At 41.6% G+C, this 27168-nt stretch overlaps 1 protein-coding gene across 2 annotated transcripts in view; it reads right to left on the reverse strand.

The window, feature by feature from the left end:
- The window catches only part of UNC13B (unc-13 homolog B), a 207211-nt gene that overhangs the window by 27237 nt on the left and 152806 nt on the right, over window positions 1-27168 (reverse strand). For both annotated transcript variants that reach the window (XM_057369600.1, XM_057369599.1), the window contains exons 21-31: window positions 26829-26897; window positions 24529-24618; window positions 22943-23077; window positions 22007-22140; window positions 21011-21096; window positions 13492-13618; window positions 8746-8842; window positions 7802-7945; window positions 7588-7665; window positions 6984-7061; window positions 8-96 (exon numbers count right to left, since the gene is read on the reverse strand). In XM_057369600.1, the coding sequence (XP_057225583.1) occupies window positions 8-96; window positions 6984-7061; window positions 7588-7665; window positions 7802-7945; window positions 8746-8842; window positions 13492-13618; window positions 21011-21096; window positions 22007-22140; window positions 22943-23077; window positions 24529-24618; window positions 26829-26897 (1127 nt within the window). The remainder of the gene's footprint in view (window positions 1-7; window positions 97-6983; window positions 7062-7587; window positions 7666-7801; window positions 7946-8745; window positions 8843-13491; window positions 13619-21010; window positions 21097-22006; window positions 22141-22942; window positions 23078-24528; window positions 24619-26828; window positions 26898-27168) is intronic.

A 27168-nucleotide genomic window follows, 5' to 3' on the forward strand; every position in this document is an offset into this window, starting at 1 on the left:
TACTCACCTGTTACCAAACACTGCACTGAGCTCATCCAAAACATTGTTCAGCTTCACCTGGAGCTCTTTGAGGTGGTCACTTGCTTCTGCATCCAACTGTGGATGAAAAAAAGAGCATTTAGTCAGAGTGCAGAGGGCAATCTGCTGTCCTTTGCAGTGCTTCTCTTCACTGTTGTGGCTACACTTAATAAGCAGAACCATCCCCACTGGACTCTGCCAGGTAGGATGCTCTCCTCCACTGCCTGCTGCTGCTGCTAYAGAAGCCATGAAATCATCAACAAATACTTGCCTAAAAAGCAGCAAGTAATTTCCCCAGCCTCCTATACCTTTCAATATCCTTCCTGATGTTTATAAAGTTGAGGAAGAAAGGGAATGTGAACTCCCTGTTGCCAAGAATGTATCTAGGCTGAGAATCCACCAAGTTCTGTGCAATACACTGGGCTCACAGGTCATTTCACTTCTCTGAGTCTAGAAGGACACAGGGTCTTTTCAGACTGGTTGTTAATACTCCTACACTTCTCCAAGCATGATCTTGAAAGACGCTATTCTACCTTTTACCCGGCTGTCCAACTGAAGACTGATCCAGACACTSCTCTCAGAAGGTTGGACCCCAGCTATTTCGAAAACCTGGACACAATATCATGGCAGGAGCTGTTGTTCACTTTTGTTGATCATTTTTGGGAAGTAAAATCTCAGCTACTTGTATTATGCAAACATAGCTCCCCAAGCACTACAYGGATACTGCTGACACCTTGGCAGGTTCTGCAAGAAAGTGCTTCCTCCATTCTTATCAGCCCAAAGCCACCTGGTTTTAAACTGAACATGATTTACAGTGTCCTGTATTCCAGCTGTAGTCACCCCTCCAGCCTCAAAAGAGCCACTTCTGAGCAACGTATCTGTATGTACACATAGCAACACAGGATGAATGCTTGGGACCATTTGCTCATAAAAAGTAATCTGGAAAACAGATTGGCCTGTGTATGCAYGCAGGCAAGATGTCTGTAAAACAAAAAGCTTCCTCTAAGGCAGAGCATCTATTTAGGAATGTAATGAGCCAGGTATCAGTACAGTGGTTAAAATCAGATTTTCATTGCATATCCACATATAAAGGATTTGACATGACAGGCATTCCCACTTCTAAAATCAGTGCTGAAGTTCTCTTCATATTCCTTCAGCATCTGTCAGAGAGAGCCAAGCCTTAGGGGATTTGGTATCTGATCCGTTCATTTTTCTGTTGTAAGCTAGCATGGAAAATTGACTCTATTACATATTTGAACCTGTGCTAATGAAACTTCTGCATCAGAATTTTAAAAGTAATTAAAGTAAGAATCAACAACGAAGCAAATGATGATTACTTAGGCCTTGTATCTTTAGGCATTGCTGCCTCCGATTATTTTTCCCTTATTACAGTAAATTTCTTTTCCTATTATCATTATAGCACCATTGCTCTGTGACGGCAGAAGGAAGCTGATGTCATGCCAATCAACATTCACTCTAGCCAAGCTTGTAGGTAACAAAACAAAAACAGCATTTGGTGGTGGTCGTTTCTCTTGCCCCTACATTAATCCTTCCCTCCTACTGTGTAAAGGCACAATGAGTCACAAGCTGTTTGATTTGCTCTCTACAATGAATGGCACTGAATTGCCCTCTGATTTCAGCCATTTCTGACAGATTTGAGGTAGGACCAGATCATGATTCATCAAAACATTCCAACTAACTGCTCTTCCAGTCAAGAAAAAAAGCCAGAAGAATTTGGCACAAGACATTACTCTTCACAATTTACTTTCTACTTCTTTACAAGCTATCAGATGCACAGTGTAGAGGATATTTGAGGCCAGGATCAACAGCTTGTTGCCCTGGTTCATGAACGATTCGATCAATTATTTTACTGTGAGGTGGCCTGGAAAGCTCACTCGTTACCTCTAAGCTTCCCCTTGATGCTGTGTTTTAGTGCAAACTTCCTCATGGCAGATGCATTGCTGTCCCAGTATCGCAAGAAGAGACAGCTGGAACAATGCTTTGTCAAGGGGATGAGCTTCACTATCTGTGGTAAGGAGCTCTCACTGCCCCAGAACATAAGCTTACAGCTCTCTGAGTACAACCGGTAAGACAGCTGCCCAGATTTTACTTGGAGGTACCCAGACTCACCCTCAGGAAGCCAAACCCTGGTGGTAAGCATCTGGTTCAGCATCCACAAAGTCCTCTGCCATGTTAGAAAAGCTGCTGTTTTCTAACTGCAACTAGTGAAGGACTACACATCACACATTAGTGATGGTTAATGCTTAGGCACTGGCCTGCTTTGACTCAAAGCAAATTTCAGGGAGTCATCTAAGTGTGATTTAAGTTCATTAGGAAGGTACTGGCAGGTGCATAATACTGTTTCCCACATATAAATCACATGCCAGTTACAGAGTACTGCCGCATGTGGTATTAACTGCAAACYTGGCCAATGTGGTGAAGCGCTGATAAGAGCGCTCAAATGAACCCGCAATGGTGTTGCTGTTGCTGCTCAGTCAATGAATTTTAAGCATATCAGCTATCACTGATAGCAGGAAATGTTACTTGGACTGCATGATARATTTGGCTGGTATAGCAGAAAACAGGATTAGGCAGCTGGGTCACTGCCACTTGTCACATCCACACCACTTCTCTCAGCAGGCTTATGATCTCCATTCTGTGGGTTTATCAGCGATAATTCAGAGGAAGAATGAAAAGTTCTCTGTGCAAAACATGGGACAGTACCCACAGTGAGGGGGCTTCTGATCTCTGAGCAAATGTTTCAATTGAGTGGAAATAATGGCTGGCACAGCCATAATTCTGTGTTTGAGGCTAAATGTGTGATGCTGAAAACTGAGGTGCAAAGAGGGAAAAGCTAATYCTGCATTTAAATTTCAGGGGAGAAATCAAGGCTCTGTTAATTTTCTCACAATATKTGGGACTTGGCATTTGAGAGAATCTGGGCCTCAAAGTGCCATCTGAACCCATTTAGGGCTGGAACCTCAAGTTCTCTGCAAATCTGAATGGTGGCATTCATACCAAGGTGCTATCAACTTGAATTTAGGATCATCTTCTCCTTTTCTTATGCATGAAACAGAACTCCTGAGTCTAAGAATTTGCAGTGATGAGCTTCCAAGTTTTCCAAGAGACATAATTAGCTCTTGTTCCGTTTCCACACACACTGGTGAAGCGTGAGTGGCCAGAACTGGAAGGCTTCTCTGCGGGTGGTGTAGGTGGAGAGACATGACTCCTGCCTTCTAGAAGGCTGAAAATATTWATCAATTCACTTCCAAAAGGCAGAGACACTGTGAAATCATCAGTTCTGATCTTGCATATCAACAGGTAAAGAATTATGCTCTGCAAACATATTTTAGCTTCATGCAAGTTAYGGAGTTCATCTGATTCCAGTTTGAAGCTACTGATTTTTGTTCTGCCTCCCTCCACCAGCCTCTGGGAGCTCAGCAGATCCAACCCCCCCTTTAGGGACTATTCACACTGAATTTTCAGGCATCTCCCCACTTGCCTACAGGTACCAAGAATAAAGAATATGGAGCACTGAATCCAAACAATAGCTGCCAACTTCTCAAATACTAGAGCAATCTTAGCTGTGGCTTGTGGGATGCTAAAGAGGAGCAAACAGTAGGTACCACAAATCCTTTGAGAATATTCCTATWTAAGTCTTGGCTGTTTCTAAGCTGWCCTGCAATTTGTTATTCAGGTGGCTAACTTAGGATTTAAAATGTGGGCTAACCCTGGCTAAGCATTAAGAGGAGAGTTTCCTGAAGCTTTAATTGTGCAGATTAGCTTGAAACCAAAGGCATGAAAGTGGTATGACAATATGCTGCTACTCAGCAGCTAATTCCTTGGGTTCCCTAGGCAGTTTTCATCTCTGATACTCACTTCACATGCTTCCCTTGGGGAAAAAAGGCGTAGAAATATTTTAAACTGGTCTTTCACACTACATCTAGACTTCAGTAGTGTGCAATGCAGTACAGCACCATTTGATTTCACTGCTGTCAGTTCATTACTCAGGACAAGCTAAGCAAAATAATGGACTGCAGGCTAAWGTCTGCTGAAAAACCACAGAGGTGGGTAGAAAATGCAAGTCACCTTAGGTTTGRTTAGATAAARTACAAATAATTAAATAAATGGGGCCAAGTTCAGGCAAACATTAGCACTGAATGTGTGCAGCCCACCTTAGCAGAGAGCTAAATTATAATCTCCATTCTGCTGGTGTATTGAAGATGATTCAGWGGAATCAAAGGTTTCAAAAGGTATTCACATACCCACTTTTTACCCAGGACTCTTCCTCCCATTTCACTGTTCATTATGCTTTTAATGTAATCTGCCACTTCATAAACACTGCCTTTCCAAAACATGCTTYAGGGATGCTGAGAATGCTCCTGAGTCATGATGAAGCTGTTTTGATCCCATGAGATCAATACAGCTCAGAAGGGAAATAAAAGTATTAATCATAATTTCTAAAATTTATTTAAGGTAACTTTTCTCTGTCTATGCATGCGTGTTTATATGTTTGTGTGTGTATAAATACATTCACCTTTAGTTCTCCAGCACAGACCCAAGGGAATCCCTCCAAACAGAGCTCTCTAAGGCTCTGCTGCTGTCATTATTGCTTCTGATAGATAATGTTCACAGACCACGATGTTGACACATTAAACCCAGAGATGCTGGGCAATTTTTGCCCTGATCTGAGTACCACAGTTCAGAAAATAATAAGAAAAGCRAGAGTAAAAGATACCATAACTTACTGGGGGCAATGGGTGTGCAARCACTTCTGTTCCATATTATGACACTACACTGCAGGATGACTATGGGTGAGCCCTGTCCTTTCATTTCCCTTTCTACMAAAGGGAATAAATGATTTGGATTTCCCTAGGAGTGTGGTTTGGACCCACTGGCAAAGAACACCAGGTAGGAGCAGCATTTCAGAGCTTTCCAGAGTTGTACAGTGCTACAGCTACAGCTGTAGATGGAGATGGATCTGGAAATTAGAAGCATATGAAGCCACAAGCACACAATAACTGAAACTGGTCCCCAAGGTCAGGCTGCGTACATGGCACAGACAAAATGGAGTATTTGGTACCTGACTCTCCAAAACACCTTTGACAACAAAAGGAGTTGAACAGTTCAAGACCGGGCACACCACTATGCTCACTCTCCTAAGGAAGCAGCTTCTTTTTGGATATACTAGTCAGGACAATGCTTACTTTGGTGCAAGCTACTGTGTCATGTATATATGAACACTGAACAAATCTGCCCCAGAAAGTAAGAACTGTCCTTCCTGAAGGAGGATAAAACCCACAGATGCTTTTCCACAAAGTTCTGTTTTCAAAGCTGTTGTCTCAACAGCTGTTACCCAAAAGTCAGGTTCAATCTACATCAGAAAGACTACTCAAACTAGGAGAAGACCTTGTTTACTCTAGCAAAACAGAGAACCTGGCAGGTTTTGAGTCAAGAAGCGATCTACTGCAGAGTCACCACGCAGGAAACTCCTGGGGACAGCAGATAATGCAGGCACCTAACACAACACGATTTGTTTCTGGTGATCAGTGGCAGCCCTATGAAGTGCAATAAGCAGCATTTGAAAAGGAAAGGAAAAAAAAAAAATCACTTCCAAAAACCAACTTCCTAGTGTGCTGTCATGTTTCTTCCTGTGTGTTTTACTGCTGACTGTCTGGGTTTTTCTCCCCTTTCAGTCTTTTGTTACCACAGTACAGGGGAAACAGTGGRTCCATTACCCCTTTTTTACCTTACTTATACCTCCTGTGGGATGTTTCAAAGGCCAGAATGCAGAGAAGAGACCTAGGCTAGTGAAAGCAGCCAAGAGCCTAAAGAAACAACTTTTTTCCCTCCACTTATTTAATACACATTTGGGGCTATTTTCAATTTGAAAATTGAAAGGAAACCCTACTTAATGGCTACTACCATGGAAAACCCTACTTAATGGCTACCACTGTGAAAAATAGCAGCAAATTGATTCCTTTAGGGAAACTAAATGTAGAGGCATTAAACTTTTATAGTCCACTTCACAAACATTTCACCACAAGTTTATTTTTTTCCCAAAAATGAGCGTTTAGCTACTGCTGCTATTACAGCAGGAAGCATATAATGCTAGTTCTTGATGCAGGACTCAAGATTACTGAGGTGACATGTGAAAGAATGACAGCAGCTTTCCTTGCCTCATGGGGCAAATCTATTTGTTGAGATTTTTGCCACTTCATAGAATTCTGCCACTGAGCACAAGCAAGATTTAGAAAAGCAATACAGGCAAAAACTGAGCTGTCCATCAGCAAAGCTGACTTTCCTCTTGGCATAAAGGTCATAGCATCGGCTCTATCACAACACAGMCAAAGAAAAAGCATTTTAAAATAAATTTTTCCTAACATCAGAATCAGCAGGCTTTTCTTCATCTTCCTGAACCTTGAAAAGCAATGAAAAAAGAAGAGAAAAAAAAGATACATATATTACATCAGAAGAGAGACAGTGATCTGGAGGAGTAAAACTTTTTATCTGTAAAAATTAACATCTTGTAACAAATGGACACATATGAATATCTCTCAAAACATGAGTACAGAACTAATTTACACTTATTAGAGTGTAATGTATTAGATATTGRACATTCCATGCCTAAAGGTACTGTCCCACATTTATATGCCATATTAAATGATTCAAGGTSCACAGTTCTCAGACCTCCACTAGCCACACCCACAGGAGCACAACAGACAAACTTTTCTTTCCTTTTCTATGTTAATCTGTGCTCCACAATATTTGCTCCTGCATTTTATGACAGATTTAGTTAGGAAGCCTTCAGTCATAGTTAGGAAACCTTGTGTCCCCACACTTACGGTGTCAGGTGTCACAAGGCTCTCCTCATGTTTGCAGTACAACCAGTAAGGATGCAAACGACCCAGTAACAACAGTGCAGGAGGAATGAGGGATAACACTCAGTCTCTGAGCACTCTTACCTCTTTACCACCCATGGCTTCAAACATCTTCTCCAGCTGCACCCGCAGTTGTTGGATGTTGTTCATCAGGATGCAGGGCTAAAGGGACAAAAGCAGKTGACTGTTACTGTTCAGGGTGCCAACACATTGTGGGAAACCTTGTGCCTCAATATCCTTCCCTAAGTACTACCAGATGTTAGAATTACATAGGATGCAAGGCACGCACAGACTTCAGCACTCAAACATTAAAAAAACCAAACCAAAACCAAGTCTATTTTTCTCCAGTTTGAAATGATATGGTCAGTTCCCGAACACTCAGATCAGCAAGTYTCTGCTAAGTACCAGATTTACAGAGGAATCTGTGCCCACTTTCATTGTTTAAAGTCACACCACACAGGCAGYGTGGAAGTTAATTTCAAGGGGACCTGATAGCCTCCAAATCCTGCATAGCATCTTCAGTACCTATTTTTATTTGAGGGCCAAGCCAGAATTCAATCTGCAAAAGCATCCAATGATGATAAAAACAATACTGAAATATTTACACCATCGCCATGATGCAATGTGAAAGTGGTTTCATCAGGACAATTATATCTTCAGGCGAAAAGAGAAGCTCAGCATAACTCACCAGTTTCTCCTTCGAACAGTAGGACTCAAAGCTCTTGGAGAGTATGTCAGCATACTGCATCAGCACTTTCCCAATAGTCTGTGAAGACAAGATGTGAGCACTGTTACTTGTCCTCTACTATTGCAGGAGAACTCCAGGAAACAGAACAAAAAAATCATACTGTTTTTACACCCTGTTAAGGAAAGATAAACATCTGGATGCTGAGGGTTATTACCTTAGCAAACCTCCTGTTATAGTGAGAAACAATGACAGGGTCTGGGCACTCCAACTTCTTAATGATCTCAAAGCTCTGGTTGAGCTGGGTGAACACGTCCACCACTGAGCAAGAGAACAGGGCATGCTCRGATGTTTGCTGGAACTACAACAGAAGTACAGAGAGCCATTGTCAAATGGAAAGATCTGAAATACATCCACATTTGATGCGTGTTACTGTCATCTGTTGCACTGAAGGCAGGGTAACTTTACCAAAACCTACATCTTTCTCAGAATCAAAAACTCTTCAAAGAGCTGGACAAGCTAAATAGCCTTTTTTGGTTGGATTACAAATTTACTGTCCTTCACTGACTATGATCATGACAAGCATCAGGGAAATGTACCACAATGCTGAGATCCTTAATGAAATCCATGGTTTGCCTGTCAGTTAATGAGGAAAGAAGGAGACACTAAAGTGTTATTTTAATTTTTTTTTTTTAGATTTAGCTATAAAACAGAATGTTTCCATGAGTATCACAGACTACATTGCCAAAGTCACTGAATAACARGAAAGCTCTTCTCTCCACTGGCAATAGTCAGCAAATTAAGAGTAAGATTGGTCTGTCAATGGATTAAGCTCACATTTTCACTGCATGACTAAGTACATGCAAAGTGCCTCAATTTTCAATCTCAATTACTTCTCCCAAACAGAGAGCTAAGAGAGCACCAAGCCACTGGCTGACAGATTAACAGCAGCAGAAAAGACAAAAATGAATGATATGCACCTTGGTATTAAAAAGTTCTCTGTAACGTGCAAAGTACTAAAATAAATGGGTTTCCCAGTTGTTTAGCAAGCAGAAGGGACCACATTCTCCMTTTGTACGACAGCTGAATTTATAATGCTTTATTTGGTTCTGTGCACTAATGATGCAGCACCCAGTCTTGTACTCAGAGTGACCTACGTACCCCATCTTTTTTATCTCTCTCCAGAGCACCATGCAAGAAATCTAGGGAAACATCTTCATTTTCATCCAGCCACTGCATCACAAACTGTTCAAACCACCTGCAGGGAAGGAAAGACAGCAGGTTACAACATGAAATGGAGCACCCCAAGCCCAGCAAGCCTTGTGAAAGCTGTCAGACGTCTGAATGCTGCTGTCCATGAGTGCAGTCAAAGTTACCAAATGTACTTGCACCTGTACACAAGCTACTGGTGAACAGGGCCTGTACCATCACCTGTGCTGGTTCTGTGCTGGTTTTGTCCTTTTTCATGTCTTTTCTCTTCCTGGTACCTTCCCCTTTTTCACCCACCTTGACAATCACTTTTAATTTTGCATCAYCCCAAAGCACTTTCATAATTTCTCTCCCTCCCATCCACATGCCAGAGAGCACAGGGGAGAGCTCCACACTCACAGGCACCTTTCCTGCTGATACTTGGGTGTACCAAATAGGCAGTGCGAGAATAAGCAAGCTGAAAAGTAGCTCCAGTAATGGGATCTGACAGCTGATCCCTCTRTCCTCTGCTCTGAGGAACATACACAGTGCAAAAGGGTGTGTGTGTGTTTTTGTTGCCTGTGTTTAAGCAATACTATAGCACTTACAGCCTTATTTAAATGCCTGTCTAGAGTTTGTTGCATGCAAGTGCCAACACAGCACAGCTGAAGCAAATCTTAATTTCAAATATTACTAAACAGCATTCACAAATAAAAGAAAAACGTGCCCCTGTGTGATTTAGCCGATACAAAAGATTATTATATGAGCTGTACAGAGTACAGCCTTCCCTACACAGGCAGCTGTGTTCATAGATTGTGCTAATTGTGGGCTGAGTTTGCAAAGAACATGAAAGCATGTGCCAGACATGAGAGGGAGATCAAGAGCAAATTCACAGGCAGAGCATACTAGATAGCCTTAAATAATCTCTACACTTTGAAATATAAAGCACATCAGTGCTAATATTGGAAATTGTAACTGACACAGTGTTAAAATGCCAACAGCAACCTGTCTATGCAGCCCTATTTATTACAGACAGCAACAGTGGAACACTGTCACAGACATATGGACTTCCTGTATTCTGGAAGAATTCCTTTTGAATGGCACTTCAGGCGTCTAAAAGTCAGCATATGTTGAAGTCTGCTGCAAGTTTCTCAAGCTTTCAACATTTTCTTTTAAACTGCAATAGTGCATTTTAAACAGCTCAAGCCTTAGAAAGGAACTCAGGCAGTTTACAAGGAAACAGCTCTCTCTACATCTTCCACCTGTTTCACAGTTCCCAGACTGTGAGTTTACTGACTGCTTCACATGTCACAGGTCAGTGTGCAGGAAGGATTACTTGTTTGTGCCAGAAGCCACAGTTTTCACTCTGAGAAGCAGAGCAACTTCCTGATTATCATTCATCCTTGGCTATTGCACCACATTCACAAGAAAGGGCCATTTGCTGGCCCTTTGTGACACACACAGTCACTGCCCATTTTTATTTTACCATACATTGCTACACAAAATCAAGTGCATAGGTACTTCACTGTCTTGCCAAATTGTCTAAGCAAAAAAGTGGCAAACAAAAAGGTACTGCTGGGTGGGTGGGAGTGGTTGCCCTCTCATAAAAAAAAAAAAATTACCTTCAGGAAGAGGTTTACTGCGAATATTGAGTGAATCACTTAGGTCAGGAAGTTCTGTAAGTACATTTGCAAAGCCAGCCTCAACTTTGTCCTTCAGCTGGCAGAAAAACCCAAGAAATGCAGATAATTTATAAATACTTCCATGTGTACATTCAGGGCCAAACTATGCTTTGAACTATAACACAAACCTAGAGCTATCTTAGGCCAAATACCCCTTATTGTGTATTATTGTGTGGGCTGCTGAGCAGGTCAGGGGGACCCCAAGAACTAAAAAAACAACATATCCACAACCATACACAAAATTATCTAGCACAGAAACAAATTAAAATAATCTGATTTCACACAAAACCAGTTTCAAAATGTTGTTATATGGCAAATATCTTCTCCCTCATCTGCTTCAGTTATTGGCCAGGAAGCAAACGCTGTAATGACTCACACACCAGCACACTCGGCAGTGGCTCACGGTGCTGTATCAGAGACATTCTGTGCTCGCACAGGTCAGCACAGCCTGGCTCCAGATGGCACAGACAAACTCTCCAAACAAGGTCTGAAAGAACACACTTCAGTCCTGCCTGCTGGAAAAGGCAGCAGTGCTTCAGGACTAAACGTAAGTGCACCTCTGTTGGCTACATAAAAGTGAGGCAACACAAAAGGCCTTGAGCTTGGCCATGAGCCTGGTTCCCGTGGTCACACTCTGCAGGTGAATTTATCTTGCTTATTTGCTGTGGGTATCCWAGGAACAATCTCTGGACCCTGTTAAGTGCTGAGGCAAGGAGGCAGGTAGGATTCCAGAGAATAAAAGAATAAATACTTTGTTTGATGAAGAGAGCCAGAGTATGTTGACAGGATCTGAAAGCAAGGAGTATCTTCCCCCACCAGAGAGGAGGCAGGCTCTGGTACAKCTACAATAGTACCTGCATGCGAAGATCAGTATTTAAACACAATATAGAACACTTTTTTACACACCTAAAAAGCTGGTGTTTTTCAGAAACTGACACTTCACAGCTTTTAGCTGGCAGAGAAGTTTTGAAGATTCACTCCCAGTTACACAGATACTTCCATTTCAGAAAATGTTTCCGAGTTTCAGAAAATAAAGAGAGTAAAAAAATTCAGCTTCAATACCTTAGAGCCTGMACTTTGTTCAATCATATCTCAAGGCTACCAGAAACATGGTTTCTCACAGTTTAAACAGGAAAAGTGAATTTGTGGATAGCCTCTTATTTGACAAGTAGATAGACAACCCAACCATTGTCTGGACAGCAGCAATTCAGTTTCATCTACAGAGTTTACAAATGTGCAAACCTGATGCATGGATTCCATTGTTTAAGGAAGTTTCAGGGCTAAAAATACTTGTGATGAAGCAAATCAAAGGACAATTCAGATCAAGGGGATATTTTGTGACAGGTGAAGGTTATGGCTGAGATAAACATCACCTATATCTGACAATGTGGCTATTGTGCTAAAATGAGAGTGAAGCAACAAAGCCAGTGGCTGCAAATGCACATGAGCAATGAAGCTCTACCACAAAGGCCAGCRGAGCAGAACAGACTGCAGAACAAAACTGAGCATCACTATCCTGATTACACAGGAGAAAAAGAGAGATTAAGAATATCTGATGGCTTGCATGAGGCTGCCCTGACTCAGAGGCACAGCGAAGAGAACAGGGCTTCTGAGACTGTCACTCCAGCACCCTGCTCACTGAGCTTATGCCTCTTGCTGACCTGATTTGTTAACCAAGGTCCACAGCCCACAGSAGCAATTATGTCCAACTGCCTCAATTCTGATTAGTATGCAGCTAGCACCAGCTTTGAGGACTGCATGCACAACAGCATGGCAACAGAATTCAAAGTGCCAAACTGGAAACACAGTCCAGGAAAAATGTGTTTGTCAAGAGGGACAGAGTGCTGCATTTAGACAGCAGTGAACAGTTGTGTACATTGTCAGAAGTACTGGGTGGTGGGACACAATGCTAAGGGTGCCTGCAGACTGGCCAGTGGCCCACTGGAAGCACCACCAGTCAGCAATATGTCTGAATAAAAGGGAAAAAAAGAGTTTGCTGTCAACACGGCACATGAGAGCAGCAGCATTGCCTGCAAGGCAATGCATGGCAAGGTCTAGATGAAACATCAATATTTAAAGCCAAATATTGTGTTCGGACACAAATCATCCAGAAACAGGTGAATAAACCTCACTTAAAGGGAACACTAGGAACAAACAAGAACCAGCAGAAGAACATCAAGAGACCTGAGCAAAGCATTTTACTCCTGTAAAGGAGGAACAACTTACTCTTTATGCTCAGGCTACAACAAGCTCACACTGAAGCAATGAAGATTTGGAGGGGGTGAAAAGGAAAGTGTATATTAAATCCCCAAAACCCTATGGAGGGGTAACAGTGAAGCACAGGAGATGTGGAGCAGCCATCACTGAAAGCCTCTGAAAACCAGTTAAAGCACTGATCAGAGCTAGGATACCTGCTCTTGCATTAAGCAAGTGTGGGATTCTACCTACAGTATTATCTCCAGGTTGCTCACACAACCTTTTGGTCTCATACCGTTTTTTCCAGGTCTGAAATCTATTGTTGCTGTTTTAAAGTTAAATAAAGGCTGCAAACAATTGCTTAGAGCTCTAGAATGACAGCTTATCTGAGGCTTCCAACTAAGCCACCCAGTCTTACTAAGAAAGAGAAAAGATTATCTTTACTTACAAATCCTGTTGTGTGTGTACACATATGACATCCATGTACAGTATATAAACATAAAGCATATCTGTAGGCACCCATCTTTTGTTCAAGAACTGACCAAAACCCACACCACAGGCACAGAGCAGCTGAAAGTCTGCCCATGCCATTRCTAAACTTTGGAAATATTGGGAGATATTGTAAAATAATAATCTGAGTTAGGTCAGGGACAGTGCCACAGAACAGCACAGGAAACAGACATACAGAAAAAAAAAACCCAAAAAAACATACACACAGAAAACCAGGAGATAAGGAATGATGTATCTTAAATGCAGCCACAGGACAAATAATGGCCACTCTGCCCCAAGGTAACAGGAGGGAGACAGTGGGGATTTACTATAGGAGACATAAAACACTCACGATGGATATTCAGGCACTTTTCCCTTGAAGGCAGGCAGATCACGGACGTATTCGTTGTACAGCCACTTCACTTTGAAGTGTAAATTCATATAGTCCGCACTTTTACACAGTCTGTGTTTCTCGTGCTCTGTAAGGAAGGGAAAAAAGGCAGTTAGGCCTGAATTTACCACTGTCACCACACCAGGCACGGGAAGGATGGGAAGGACGTATAAAGCTTGTCTGCAGTATGCAATGGTTTTGAGGATGAAGCACCTATACAGCCACAAAATCTTCACAACATGGGATTTTGGCAGCAGGCAGGACTTCTTGGAGGTTGGAACCATTGGGGCTTTGGAGCTTTTTTTTCTGTAGCTCTAATTAACACTTCCATTTGTTGAAGATTTTTTTGTTGTCACAGCAATAAAAACAGAGCAATCTCTTATGGCCTTTTCATGTAACATAGCACAGTTGAGACTCCATCTTTGCAGGGGAAAAACCAAGGCGAGCAAATCTGTTCACTCTTCGATATAAATAAAGGCAAYATCAACATGTTACACTACATCCCCTATGAGACAAAAGTAGAAATCACCAAGAGTTTGACAGTGTGACTCACAAGCAAGATCAAAGAAGCTACACAGGAACTGGAGCCTTCCCTGATCCCAGGTTTGGAGAAATTAATGATATTTCTCGTCCACAAGGCAAGGTCTGCAGCTGAGCCTCTTTCTYTTGCCAGGTTTCCTTACATTTTCGTAGCCAGGCAATGCTGAGAAAATGCAGTTTCTCCCTGTATAATGCCCATAGCTTCATAACACAACCCTTCCCACACACCTATGCCACCAAAGCACTGGCCATACTCAGATCTGAGTTTCTGCAGAGATTATCTCCCCACACCACTTYTCCCCTTCCTCATGAGGAGAAATGTATGGTCCATGTCTTCACTCTCAAGGCCCTTCACAGCTGACATCCACATTACCATGCTTTAGCAATTGACTCGTACCTCTGATCAGCCCACAATCTCTGTTTTTAAAATACTTAAGGTCCCCCAAAAACAGCTCAATGCTTTCTCCCAAGCCACCCCTCATATGCTTACAGAGGCAGCTCCTTCTACTGCACTGCTTTTCTTCAAAATTCTCCTTGAAGAGATTAAGATTAATATCTTTTTCAAGACAAGAGGACTCAGCAGCTGGCTTTTGCCTGSACTGTGACCCTGCATTATCAGGTGATCAATTCTGCACTGCCACTCCCCAGTGCCTCCTGTCTGTATCCATCTCCTTCTCCTGCCAAGCTTCACAGAAGGAATACACTTTGTGCAAAGCTTCTTTGTTCCCTCTCGCACTGCAGCAAGCTGCTAGTCCATGACTATAACGTGAGATATTATACTAAAACATACATGATTTTGGCTTAGACTCCAGGTTTTTATCCCAGTATTTGATTTTGGACTCTTCTATGTTTCACACGGAAACCGCATCACTGATATAACTTTCCAAGGGCATCACTGCTTATGTGCAGACAGGTTTCAGCTATGTTAAAAAGTGAGAGTCTTTTTCTTAACTTTGAATGGCTTATTACCTGATAGACAAGCTTATCTTAAAACATCCTGTATTTTCAGGTAAATGTGAATTCTCACAACTAATTAAAAACATTAAGAAATCTTCCACATCTCTCTTGAAGCTTCATCAACATGCACAAGAATAAAGTCCAAATCAAGTATGAATTATCCAGCTGAAAACACAAAATCCAGAGAAAACTTAATGCAAAGTTTTTCCATAAACCTTGTCAACTGCCAAGCAATTGAATGTGCCAGTGGACTGCTTGCAAGCTTTTTTAACAGTGTAATATGAATTTCCATCTAGCTCAGATGTTGCAGATGCACACAGATACAATCTCCAAAAAAAAAAAAAAAGGTAAAATAATAGAAGAAAGAAACCCAATCTTTGTTCCTGTTTTACATTAATAACCTCCTATCTTTCCTGAGGACTAAGAAAGCAGGAGTATCCTCAGTGTCTGAACTGCTGACCCTCTGCTATCCCTCAAGCAACTGCAGAAGAAAAGGAGAACTCCCTCAGCAGAACTAAAACAGGAAACAAACAGAGCAATAACTGTGCCTGCTCCGCTCCCTGTGAGTGAGGAAACCAATGGACAATTATAACTTCATTAATTCAGATATGTGCTGCCGCCAGTTGAGACTCCCGCATGTGGAAGGTTCTGTTCCTGCCAAGGAAACGTTTGACTTGGATGTAAAAAGGACTCAAATCAGATTTACTTCCCCAAAACTAAGCAGTGCACTAAAAGCAAGCAATTCCTGTTTTCTAGGGCATTTAAAATATTTCTAAGTTGTACAAGAAGAAGACGCAAAGCAGCCACAAAAGCATAAGCCCAAGTACAGCGACTAGGACTACCTGGTCATCTAGGCACTAAAGGAGGCACTTGAGACTATGGGATAAATCACAGGCAACTTAAAGAAAGAAGGAGAGGTCTTACCACCATAGAAGAGAACTTTACGTATTCGAAAGAAAGGAGGGGCTTGTGATAGAGAAAAGACAAGAATGAACAACTCAAACGTTCTGGAGAACAAAGAAAGCCAAAAAAGAGACAAAGCCCCTTCATCCCTCGCCTGCATCATCTGCCTTTCCCCCTTCCATGGATCTTGCACAGTTTTGATCAGTTGCTTCCTTTATAACTGGAAATGTTTAAGACCACCTGAAGGTGACATGGAAACACATCAGTCAGAGGCACACGTTGAAAACCCATTTTAGAAAAAGTAAAGTGAAGATCCTGGCAGCCATCAGTCTTAGAAGATTTCTGTTCTGCTTTATAACCTGCTGGCTTATAAAGAGCTTAGCAGCAGCAGCAGCAGCAGCAGAACAGCACACAGATATTGGCACAGCAACTGCTGTGTTTTATCCTGAAAAGACCACGGAGTTCTGTAAGTCTCCCACACTTCCTTAGCAGATTTCAGCTGCAAACAGCCTCCTACAGAGAAAAGCTTTTAGTGTCACCGAGGCCATATTATTAAGGCATTAATAGGGAACTGCTCCCTAACAGCACACTTTCTAGAGTTATGTCCAGTTCTACTTTTTAGGGAGAAAACAGGGCTTCTACCACATTCTTTAATCCACTGCTTTTTGGTTTTTTTTTTTTCTTTGTTAGTCTACTTTTAATGGGTTAATTTCTAGCAAATAGTGCCAAGTTTCTGCAAAGAATCTCTAACAGGTACCAAGGCTGYTGAAACATCAACACTTTAGATAGCTGGCATCTGTGTGTGCCTCTGATCTCCTTCTCCTTATTAGAAGTGAGAAAGTGGCAGAATGATTTATTTCAATCCTGCCTGCCAAGTCTCCTCAGTCTCTCTTCCTATCAGAGATGTTTCCAGTTTGCAGCTCTCCTAATACTGATGTGTCCAAACCAAGACGAAATRTTGCTGTCAAAGATGACATTGATTTTGTCTTACTGTTTTTTTTAAAATGTTCCTAGCAAAGGAAGAGCAAAAGCCTCCTTGCTCAGGGTATTGGTGCTTTCTGCGTGACAGAGGTTTCACAGGAGACAGTGAGAAAACTAACTACAGTAACCAGTGTGCTCACAGGAAGRTTATCCAGCTGCTTGAGCACCAGGCAGTGTCCCAGGGTGGAGCCAACTGTATGGCTTGGAAAATCATCCTCTACCCTACAGTGACTCCAGGGTAGCAGAAGCCTGCCAGGCAAGCCTGGCACAATGTATCTGACCCATTTTACTCGGGCTGGTGGAGAACAGGGGACACTTCTCAAAGACCTGTCCTGTGCTGCCTTTGCCAGCAAACAGGGAAGTGCTGAGTCTGCTGCACATGATGCCTTGAGTAGTCACTGCTTTAGGGGAGAGAGAAAACAAGTGGGGTAGATTCTGGAGCTCCTGTTGTGTCTCAAACACTGAGTCTCCTTAGGAGAGCCAAGGGCAAAAGATCCAAAACACTGCTGCCATRACTACTGCTACCAGGTGCTGAACATATTTTATACAGAGAATAGGTGTTTCATTTTTGTGACTCAACATTTTACACTTTAGCAATCTAACTCTTCAGAAAGTGCCCAAAGGACACATGCTGCAGCACCAACAGGCTGGCACGAATTCTGGATCTGAAGTCCTTTAATATTCTAGGTATAAATTAGGATTTATCCCTTATCCTGCACAGGTTACATGGTGCAATAGGGGTAAGCTTCAGCTGGGAGTGGCACCAATGGGGAAAAAGGAAAACAACTCAGGCAGCCAGGCACTGCTCACCAGCTCAGAGAAACCATCTCCCACCTGAGCTTTCCAACTCTTGCATTCTGCCTACTAGAGAGCAGTGTGGAAACTTCAAGGCTGGAARGAGGGAGGGGGCAGTTTCATGCAGCCAGGTCTGCACTCTTCCTACTCCAAAGTCTCCATTTCTATAGCATAACTATGGTCTTTCAAGTCTTCTTTACAGATCTGTTTATCGCTGGTATAAAAACTAYAGAACTAAAGCTAGTGTTACAACTACATCCAAAGTGCTAAAACTACAGGTAACAGATAAAGTCTTTGTCTACTCACAGCTACAAACTCTACCCAGGAGCACAAACTTACCACTTGGTGAGGTGAATGAGCTCATGTTATCCAGAACTTAGGGACAAAACATAAGGGAAAACACCATGAAGCAAGTTAGGGGCAAGTGTTATACTCTGTTCATGTGCACATATCACCAAGAAATAAATTAGCTTTTGTTGTAGAGAGCTCCTGATCTTGAAGCAAACCAGAAATGTACCCAGGAATTATGTGACAAACTGGGAAAAGGAATATGAAACTCTTGGCGCAGGTTAACTGGTAGAAAAACCGGCAACTGAACCTGAGAAATGACAGAGCCAAGAGCTGAGGATGGCAAATCTAATTATCATCCTACACATCATTTGATCAGTTTCCTTTAATCCCCTTTTTCTCTAGTTTAAAAAAAAAATGCAGTGAGCTAATCCAATCATCTGTATTTAAAATATATGTAGTAAGGCCTGTAATTGAATTACTGTAGAGCTTGTTCTAAAGGTTATCTTCACAAGTTTCTGGAGAGCAAAGCAGTGAGGAATCACACTTGCCTCAAATAGAATTCTGCACCCTAAGCATTTCTTGAATATATTTTTGGAAGCGACATATCCCAACACAGCCTCTATCACTGTTCAATCCTCCTGCAGAACTTAGACTACAAATACATTACCATGCAGTTTTTAAATCTTGGTTCAAAATGCAAATTCCCTGTCCACCAGCTGCATTTGAATCTACTTTTGTCACCAATAAATATTTTGAAAAGGKATGTTCTTTTCAGCAAGTATTTGCTGTGCACTGAGGAACTCATGGATTATACCAATCCTTGTCTCAAGAAACTCACAAGTGACCTGAAGGATATTAGGAAAAGGTAAAACAAATCCCAAGTGGTTAACAGGGACATGGTATGAAAAACATAGAGACATGAACAGAAAAAATCTGGGAGGTTTTTAGGTGGAGGAAATTAGAAGTCCTAATCTGGGTACTGGCAATCATATGAAGAAAAAAAACAAAAAACAAAAACAAACAAAAAAAAACCAAACAGGCAAATTCATGTCCCCTTTGACAGTCAAATTGTCAAATTCACAGATTGAATCCATAACCTTTTTATAGCTGCATTTTGGATGCAACAGGGAAAGGAAGTCTTGGGAAGGTGAGCAGCTGGATCTGGACACATCCATTTCTCATGTCTGYAGATAAAGGAGGAGGATGGGACACTTCCAGCATGTAAAAGAGCAAACTGCATTACAAATTCCTGAAGGTGAGCACACAGGAGTAAAAAATAACAACATATTGCCTTGGGTTGGAAGGGACTGTAAAGATCATGTCATTTCCACACCCCTGTCATGGGCACGGACACTTTCCACTAGACCAAGTTGCTCAGAGTCCCAYACAACCTGGCCTTGACCACCAGGGCTGGGGCAGCCACAGCTTCTCTGGGCAATCTGTGCCAGGGCCTCACCACCCTCACAGGGAAGAATTTTCTCTGARTATCTAATCTCAATCGATTTTCTTTCTSTTTGAAGCCATTCCCCCTTGTCCTGTCACTACACACTCTTCATTGTTCTTGTGGGCTCCCTTCAGATACCCAATTAGGTCACCCTGGAGGCTGAACAAACCAAATTATCTCAATCTTTCTTCACAGGAGAGGTGCTCTATCCCTCCTATATAAATAAGGACAAAATTGAAAGGGGAAGTAAAATGGTTTGCAGGAGCAAACAGCTCCTAGGGAAAGAGAACATGAAATTATCACCATTGCCTTCTCTCTAACACATGAGCAAGTAGTGACAGTCACCATAAAAGAGACTCTTCAACATAGTTAGTAGGTCATTGTCTTTCTTCCCAGTGTCTGTTCTCACATCAGCTTGACCTCACAAGACAAAGGCACTGTGGGGTACAAGCATATATAAGAAGTTCCTAATACAGAATTGAGAACATTTCATCCAGCCCTGCAGCCTGTYAGATTCAAGCCAACACCTGGCAAAGAGTTTCCCCCCACAGCAAAGTCTCTACATCTGTTGCACTGACAGTGATTAATAAAATAAATGGAGTCAATCTTTTTCACGTACAGAGCAACCCCACAGACTGTCTCTGAAGAACAAAATGCAGAGAGCTCTCTTACTGGTAGAATTTTTTTCCCTAGTAATCTGAAGAGTCTAATTGGCCGTCACTCCTATAAGTGAGCTCAGATCAAAGAGGGGACAAGTGGATTGAACAAAATTTTGTGAGTTGCCAAAAGTAGTAGCTTCACTGGGGTTTGTAATATGAATACAGCGTTCCATAGACAGCACTGGCACTTCTGTTTTATCACATTATCACCTTAAAAAGGATCATAAAGCCCAACCCCGCAGAGCCACTGGGATCTGGATGCTCTTTCAAACTTGTAAAAAGTTGGTTAGGTTGTGAAAATAAATGTATACAACTAAAATCAAATTCAGAAACCAACCATCAGAAGAGCAAGCATAATTCCTTTCAGGAAGTTTGCTGGGTTTTGCATGCCTAGCTTATTTTCAGAAACAGTAAAATTTCATCTTACTAGGAGGTGGAATTATGCAAACACTAATTTGAAAGGAAGATGTCTGCAGCAGGAATTATTCTAACAGCATCTTTGTGCCAATGGCTTAGACAATCTGCTCTGTGATCCAGGGAACTAAAGCCATGGCACAACCCAAAGACCACCTACTTTTCCAACCCTTTCTACCACAGTACAATACAAAATCAAGCTGCTGTTGGCTGCTGATCTAAGCCATCATATCACCAGGCCAAAGAGAATTTCTGATTTCAAACAGCTGGGATGTCAATAAACAGCTTGCAACACAGCCTGACACAAAGGTCTACAGCTCACGCAGATCTCAGCTTCAATTCTCACCCACAAAGCAGCTGTGCACAAACAAAACACTAGAAATCTCTGCTCCAATTGCTGGCACTACTCATGAGCTTAAGCTTCATTTTCACTCCAATGGACAGAGAATAAGAGATCAACAACTAGTCAGCTGGAAGCAGTGAGACATATTCTTACCTTCCATGGCATATTTCATATCCTGGGCAAAAAGACTCCACATCACCTCTGCGCTGATCTTCCCAACTGCAAGCTCCTGAGGAAACCTGAGGGGACATTTGGAAAAGGCTTTGGCACATGTCAGTGCAAAGGGCTCTTCTTTATTTAGCTCTGAGCTACACTACAAGCTGAAAAGCTCAACATTACAGATGCTTCCTTCACCCTAGATAAAGGACCAGGTGAAAATTAGAGATATTGGACTGGACCCTCTGGCATAGATTAAGTAACCTGAAAAACCGGTTTTAACTCAAAAAGACAGGCCCAGCATGTACTTCCTAAAAGAGGTGCACACAGCAATTCTGGGACTGCAAGATCAATGCCCGTGTACCTTTTTCCCCTGGCTAGTCCATTTCTTTTCTTTCTCCTTTTTGAGGGTTACTGGGTTGACAATGGCTGCTAACATGTTAAATCAGTGATGACTAGGGCACAAACCAGATCTTGGTATGCAATACCTTGCAGGATCCTGTCTCTCTCCTGCCCTGTGGGACTGTAGGAGGGGTACCACCAGTTAAACAAACCCATTTTAGGGTCCTTTCTAATGCTATGCCAACTCCACCCGATGCAATCTCCCAGWGCTGCACAGAACACCATGTTCCTAAACCACAGTGTAAGGCACCACAGCACAACTGTGTGCATTAATGTGCACCCCTGAGCTGCTCAACATCAGAAAAAACCAAAAGAACTCTCACCCCAGTGTCAGGTGCCTCCCTGAGTTCAGGATTGTAATAATCAGGGTGTTTGTGCTCGAACGCCATCGTAACTGAACCTTTTGAAACTCTTCCATCCCAATCAAAAAGTTATTTATATAGACAGAGACAGATAAGACAGAAAGACAGACAGACAAGATAAGTACTTCTATAAATGCACAAGTGACAGAAGAGATAGAAAGCAGTTTAACAAATAAAGCAGAGCACACACAGACTAGCACTAGCCATACATGACATGGAGRATTCTTACTGATTCAGGACTGGGGTATAAGAATTCTTGTCTTCTTCTATGATGGAAACTATCAAAGTGATGAGCTTGGGCCAGAAATCAAGGTTCCTGATGCTGGGGCCCTGTTCCTCGGGAGGAAGGTCCTGAGCTTTGTTCTGGGAAGGAAGTCATTAGAAAACCAGTATAAAATTTAAGGGGAAAAAAAATCTGGAAAATGCATATCACCATGCAAAGTCCAAACACTAGTCATGTGTGGACCCTTTCTTCCAAAGAGCTTAAAATTATTCATGACTGTTGGCAATTTGTCTGATCCGATGTGAAACACAATAACATGCCAAACAGTGCTGCTAACTGGTGGCCTGAAACCCAACTAATCCCTGTTTCATCATTTACCATGCCAAGAACAGGCCACGCTCCAGGAGACCGGCTGAGATGAGACATCATTTGCCCTAAGCTTATTCCAAATACTTGCTTTTTAGGCACCTGCTTGGTGACTATAACCCCACTGACATATTGTGTGTGCATTACTACAGAGCAGCCTGTGGAGCTGTCCTGCATTTGAGGAAAGTTTGTGTCTAGAGACACCTCCTAAACCCAGTGCTGGACACTGGGTGCCTGAAAACAAGGCAAAATCTYGCTGCTTGAGGTTTATTTATGCTAGTGACAGTTTCCTTGATCAGCCTACACTTGCTGTAAATGGCTTTTGCTCACTCAAACCTTTCCCTTCGCAGGTAACTGCTGAGGCTGGCAAAACACATTGCAATTAGTTAGTGCAAAATAATTAGCATCCTMCCCTTATTAATTAGTGCTCATTAATTGATTACAAATTTTGTGCATTCAGAAGATAACAAGTCACGTAACTCTGTTTGTGCTGGCTTYTTGTATCAATTAGTATTCTTGTGATTATCTTAAGGAAATCAGAAAACTTGGATTTCGGCCTGATTATTAGCTACTCACAGGATCTGTCTGATATTCCCGACTATACAGCTCATGGCAGTTGTTGAAAATGTACTCGTAGGTGGAGTTGAGGCAAGCTTTTACACAGTCCTTCACTACCTGGCTGGCTCGGGGTGGACTCTGCAGCTCTTGGACCTGGCAAGAGGACAACAAAGAGAGTCAAACAAAGYACGGTTCATAAATCAAAGTGAAAGAACACACCACCGTTTTGGAAACCACTCAGAGCTTGGTGGATCTGTTTTCAGCAGCTTGTGCTATCGGTGACCTGAAACCACAAATGGGTCRCTCTCCCCAGGAATAAAAAAGCAGCGACAACACTTATCTCCCCACAGGAGGATTTGAAGCATAAAAGAGTTTTTGATGTGCCAAGGAAGATTCCCCAGAACAGACAGATCATGTGGCTTGATATGTGTATAATCTGAGCCAAACACACAATTTCAGCTGAATTTATAGAGCTTGTTACAAAGCCAGCAGGCAATCTTCTCCAGCATTGTAAGAATACGCAACAGACCAATAGAGCAGTTTACAYCTGATCTGGAAAGCCTTGCTGAAGACCACTCGTCTGCCTTTAAATACAAAAAACTTTCATTAAGGACATCTTTCATCACAAGCTTTATTGAATTTTAAAGCACACCAGAATCCYTAGGGATATGCCAACTGATAAGCCTTCTCCTCTTGCAATAGCAGCTGTTTTCATTATTTCATTGTTATGTTGCTTTAGAAGAGTGCTGCAGGGGTACTTGGAACTAAACAGACAGGCAATCATCACCCTGCAAATATAACTATAACCTGACAATTCTGATATTTTCAATACCTCTAAACTTTTCAGAGTATTTCTATAAAACAAACTTTCAACACAGACAGACTGTCCAAATGAATACTCTTAAAATAAAGTTCTAAATCATCATTTACCCTTGGGCTTAGCAGTAAAATTTTAAGCACTTCCTGAAATAGCTCAAGTTAAACAGTTAAATAGCTTTGTTTTTTATAAGATAAAAATTTTTAAGTGACATGTACTAACCGACAATGTTTAGCTGTAAACTTTTAAAAAAAGTTTAAAAGACAAAAATCAGGGATATAAAATAATCTCATTACACAATGCTAGGATAATAAACTTAACTACAGAACCAGCACATTAACATTCATAACAACTCCACTGGATCTCTACTGAGAGATATTACCYCATTTAAGTATCTCATCTTCCAAGACAGGAACTCTAAAATATTTACTAGATAAAGATAGTGAAAAAGTTTCCTAATGTTATTAAAAAAGCAAATTATCTACCTAAAACTCGACAATTTCCTTTATTCCTCCTCCTCTGTTTTTTTTTTGGGGGGAGGGTGGGGGAGGGTTGYGCCATCTTTATGACCAAAAACCAGAGCGAGAAAAACATTTACATCTTCATAATGACAAATACAGAGAAGTAAAGACAAAATGTGGATGTTTATGTACAGTCAGCAGATGATTTTAATTTTCCTTAAGTATCTGAAGCACCACAACATAAAACACTGGTTTGAAAATAGGAAATCAATTCCTGGGGGAAAAAGCTGCAGAGATGCCATTCCCATCCCCACCCACATCCCTACCTTCATCCTGAAAAAAGTGATGCTGGTCAGCAAATCCACTGTAGACTTTAGGTCCTGCAGCCGTTCACGGCTGCTGGCTGGGAAGTTATTCTGTTGACAGAAAAGGGAAATCCTGTTGGAAAGCACAGCCAGATCCATGCAAGGCTTCAAGCATGTGCTAAATAAGGAAACTGTCTTGGAAACATTTCCTGCTCAAGAAGCTTGTACCAGTCAAAACAATGCTCAATAAATAAGGCCTTTTTGCTGCTGGAGCTTATCTGTTTGCTTAATTAAAGAGCTTCTCATATAAATGTAATGTCTGTGGATGCCAGGAGACTGACAGCCCTCGGTGGCAGGAAATCTCTCCTTGGCTGTAGGAGTAGGCTGGGAACAGCYTCACCACTGGCAGCCCTGGCCTTCTGCCCAAGGTTGTGTGAGCCCTTTCCTTTCTGCACTCAATGCTTGGATTTTTGGCTTCTCTTCTGAGGCACCAAGAGGTGTGGTATATTCAACACCTCTCCAGAGAAATAAACAAGATTGAGAAGGAAAAATTAGCAGTGTTCTCATTAGAAGGTACTGGAACTAGTCAGCCCCCCATGAGATCCCATAGCTGAATGCAGCTAGCTTTGCTTCTTGCACAAAACTCTTCCCTTTCCAACCTCAGGCACTGTGCCCTTTCCTGCATTCCCGCTGTCTCCGACCCGTGTCCTTTATGAGCATTCATGMTCCTCAGCATGTTCTTACATTCAAGCTGATGTGATTGGTTTTGCTGCAAGTAAAACAGCAGGGGCAACCTTCTCCTGGAGAACCCCTTCACATTTGCATGTTCAAAAATTATTAGATACGATGGTGAAAAGGGCAGAGGGGAAAAAGTTTTCACTTTTCACTGAGAACTTTCACTGAGAACACCGTTTCTTGAGAGTAGTAATTGAGTATTACTGAAGTTCAGCTAACCACTGCTGGCAATTCAATGCTCTTTGCAGTCATTTGTAGATGCTTCTTCTGAGACAACTATCTTTTTGAGTTGTCCACACACAGACTCTGTGGAACCTGGGGTATTTATCACAATCAAAGACTTCCATGGGTCAAGACCTAAACACAAACCATGTGATGAATGCAAATTGCCGTCTCCTGTCTGGAAAGCTACAAACGAACACCTTTTCTTCCAGAACTTAACCTGCCCTTCAGGGGTCTTAAAATAATTATTAAATGCTCCCATAATGCTTCAGCCATTTCTCAAAATACAATGGCAATTAGATTATACCTAAATTATTTAAACCACACAAATCTTTCCTGGTCCTTTATGTAAGATCTTACTTGTTTGTGCACAGTTCAGTTGCATTAGCCACCAAAAAACAGCTTTTACTGAACACCAAGCAAACAAAAAAGGCAGCACTGCTAGAGATTCCTACTGCCATGTGCTGGTAATTTTCCCTCTGCTCCTCAGTGGTTCAGTGCTCTATTTAGACCTTCTCTTACTAGTAATGTAGCTTTAGAATAGCTCTTCACACAATATTCCTTTCATCTTCTTTTGCACCTTGTCCCTTTTCTTTTTTGTTTTGTCTTCCTAATGCATTTCTCTTAATCTGCTCATGTTTTTCTACTTTGTATGTTTTTCTGCATTTCAGGTAAATGTTAGCATCARAAGAGGATAACTAATAAAATCAAAGCTCACATTCTGCCACCATWTTCAAAATTTTCAATGAATTAATCACCAGTTGAAATAATACAGCAAGGAATTTAAGGAAAATAAACTGCCAAGTCACATGATAAAACTATATTGACTCTGGAGTAATTAAGAAAGAAAGTGGAGGGTTTATGAAGCTAATGGACTAATGCCAACATTTGAAACTCATCTCTTCACAATCTGCTGAGGTGGGGTGATCTCAAATCTGACAATACATTGTGATTCAAGTTTGCCAAACCTAAAATAGGTGATAACAAGGTTCTTTGAAATACTTCTGCCATAGTAGGGGAGAACAAGTCTATTTTCCCTTTTTACATGATTACTTAAAGCTGGTAAGAGTAATTCAAATTATTCAGTTCAATCCAAYTTGGATTGCAAACTTCTGGAAAAGTACCAGAGATGAGCACAGTTCACAATCTTCAAATTTCAGAAGCATTGAGGAAGTAATGATGGAAGTAAAAAACAAGGTCTAAGCTCTAGGAAAATRAAAAGGTACATTTGAACAACAAGCTTGTCATGACAGTTCCTTAAGACACAAACTATGCCAGAATTTAGAAACGTAAGAGAAATCCAAATGGTGTGTTTCCCCTTTATCCAGGAGAATGCCTGAAAGGATTCTGCTTATTCCACTCACCCTGTACATGGAGAGATCAATCCGAAGTGAATTATGAAGCTGGTCCAGAAGCTTCACAAATCTTTCTTTCTGTTGAGCAGAAAACAMCAATAAACATTCACATATCACCACTGTCCAACTGATGTTCAGAGTTAGCAGCAGGGTTATCAGGCAAACAGTGTCAGATCCCATGAGAGCAGGAGGAAGCAGTGTGGACAATTGGCACTGTGCAAACAGTAATTTCTTTTGGTTCATGGATTGACTTTTAAACTTTAATTATTTCTGAAGCCAGTGAAACATCAGAATTGTCAGAAAAAACACTCCATTATCACTCTGAAGTAGAGCCAGAAGAGAAACCTCT

The sequence above is a fragment of the Malurus melanocephalus genome, unplaced genomic scaffold, assembly GCF_030028575.1.
Source record: "Malurus melanocephalus ecotype Western Australia unplaced genomic scaffold, MMel_1.1 scaffold_113, whole genome shotgun sequence".
Taxonomy (NCBI): domain Eukaryota; kingdom Metazoa; phylum Chordata; class Aves; order Passeriformes; family Maluridae; genus Malurus; species Malurus melanocephalus.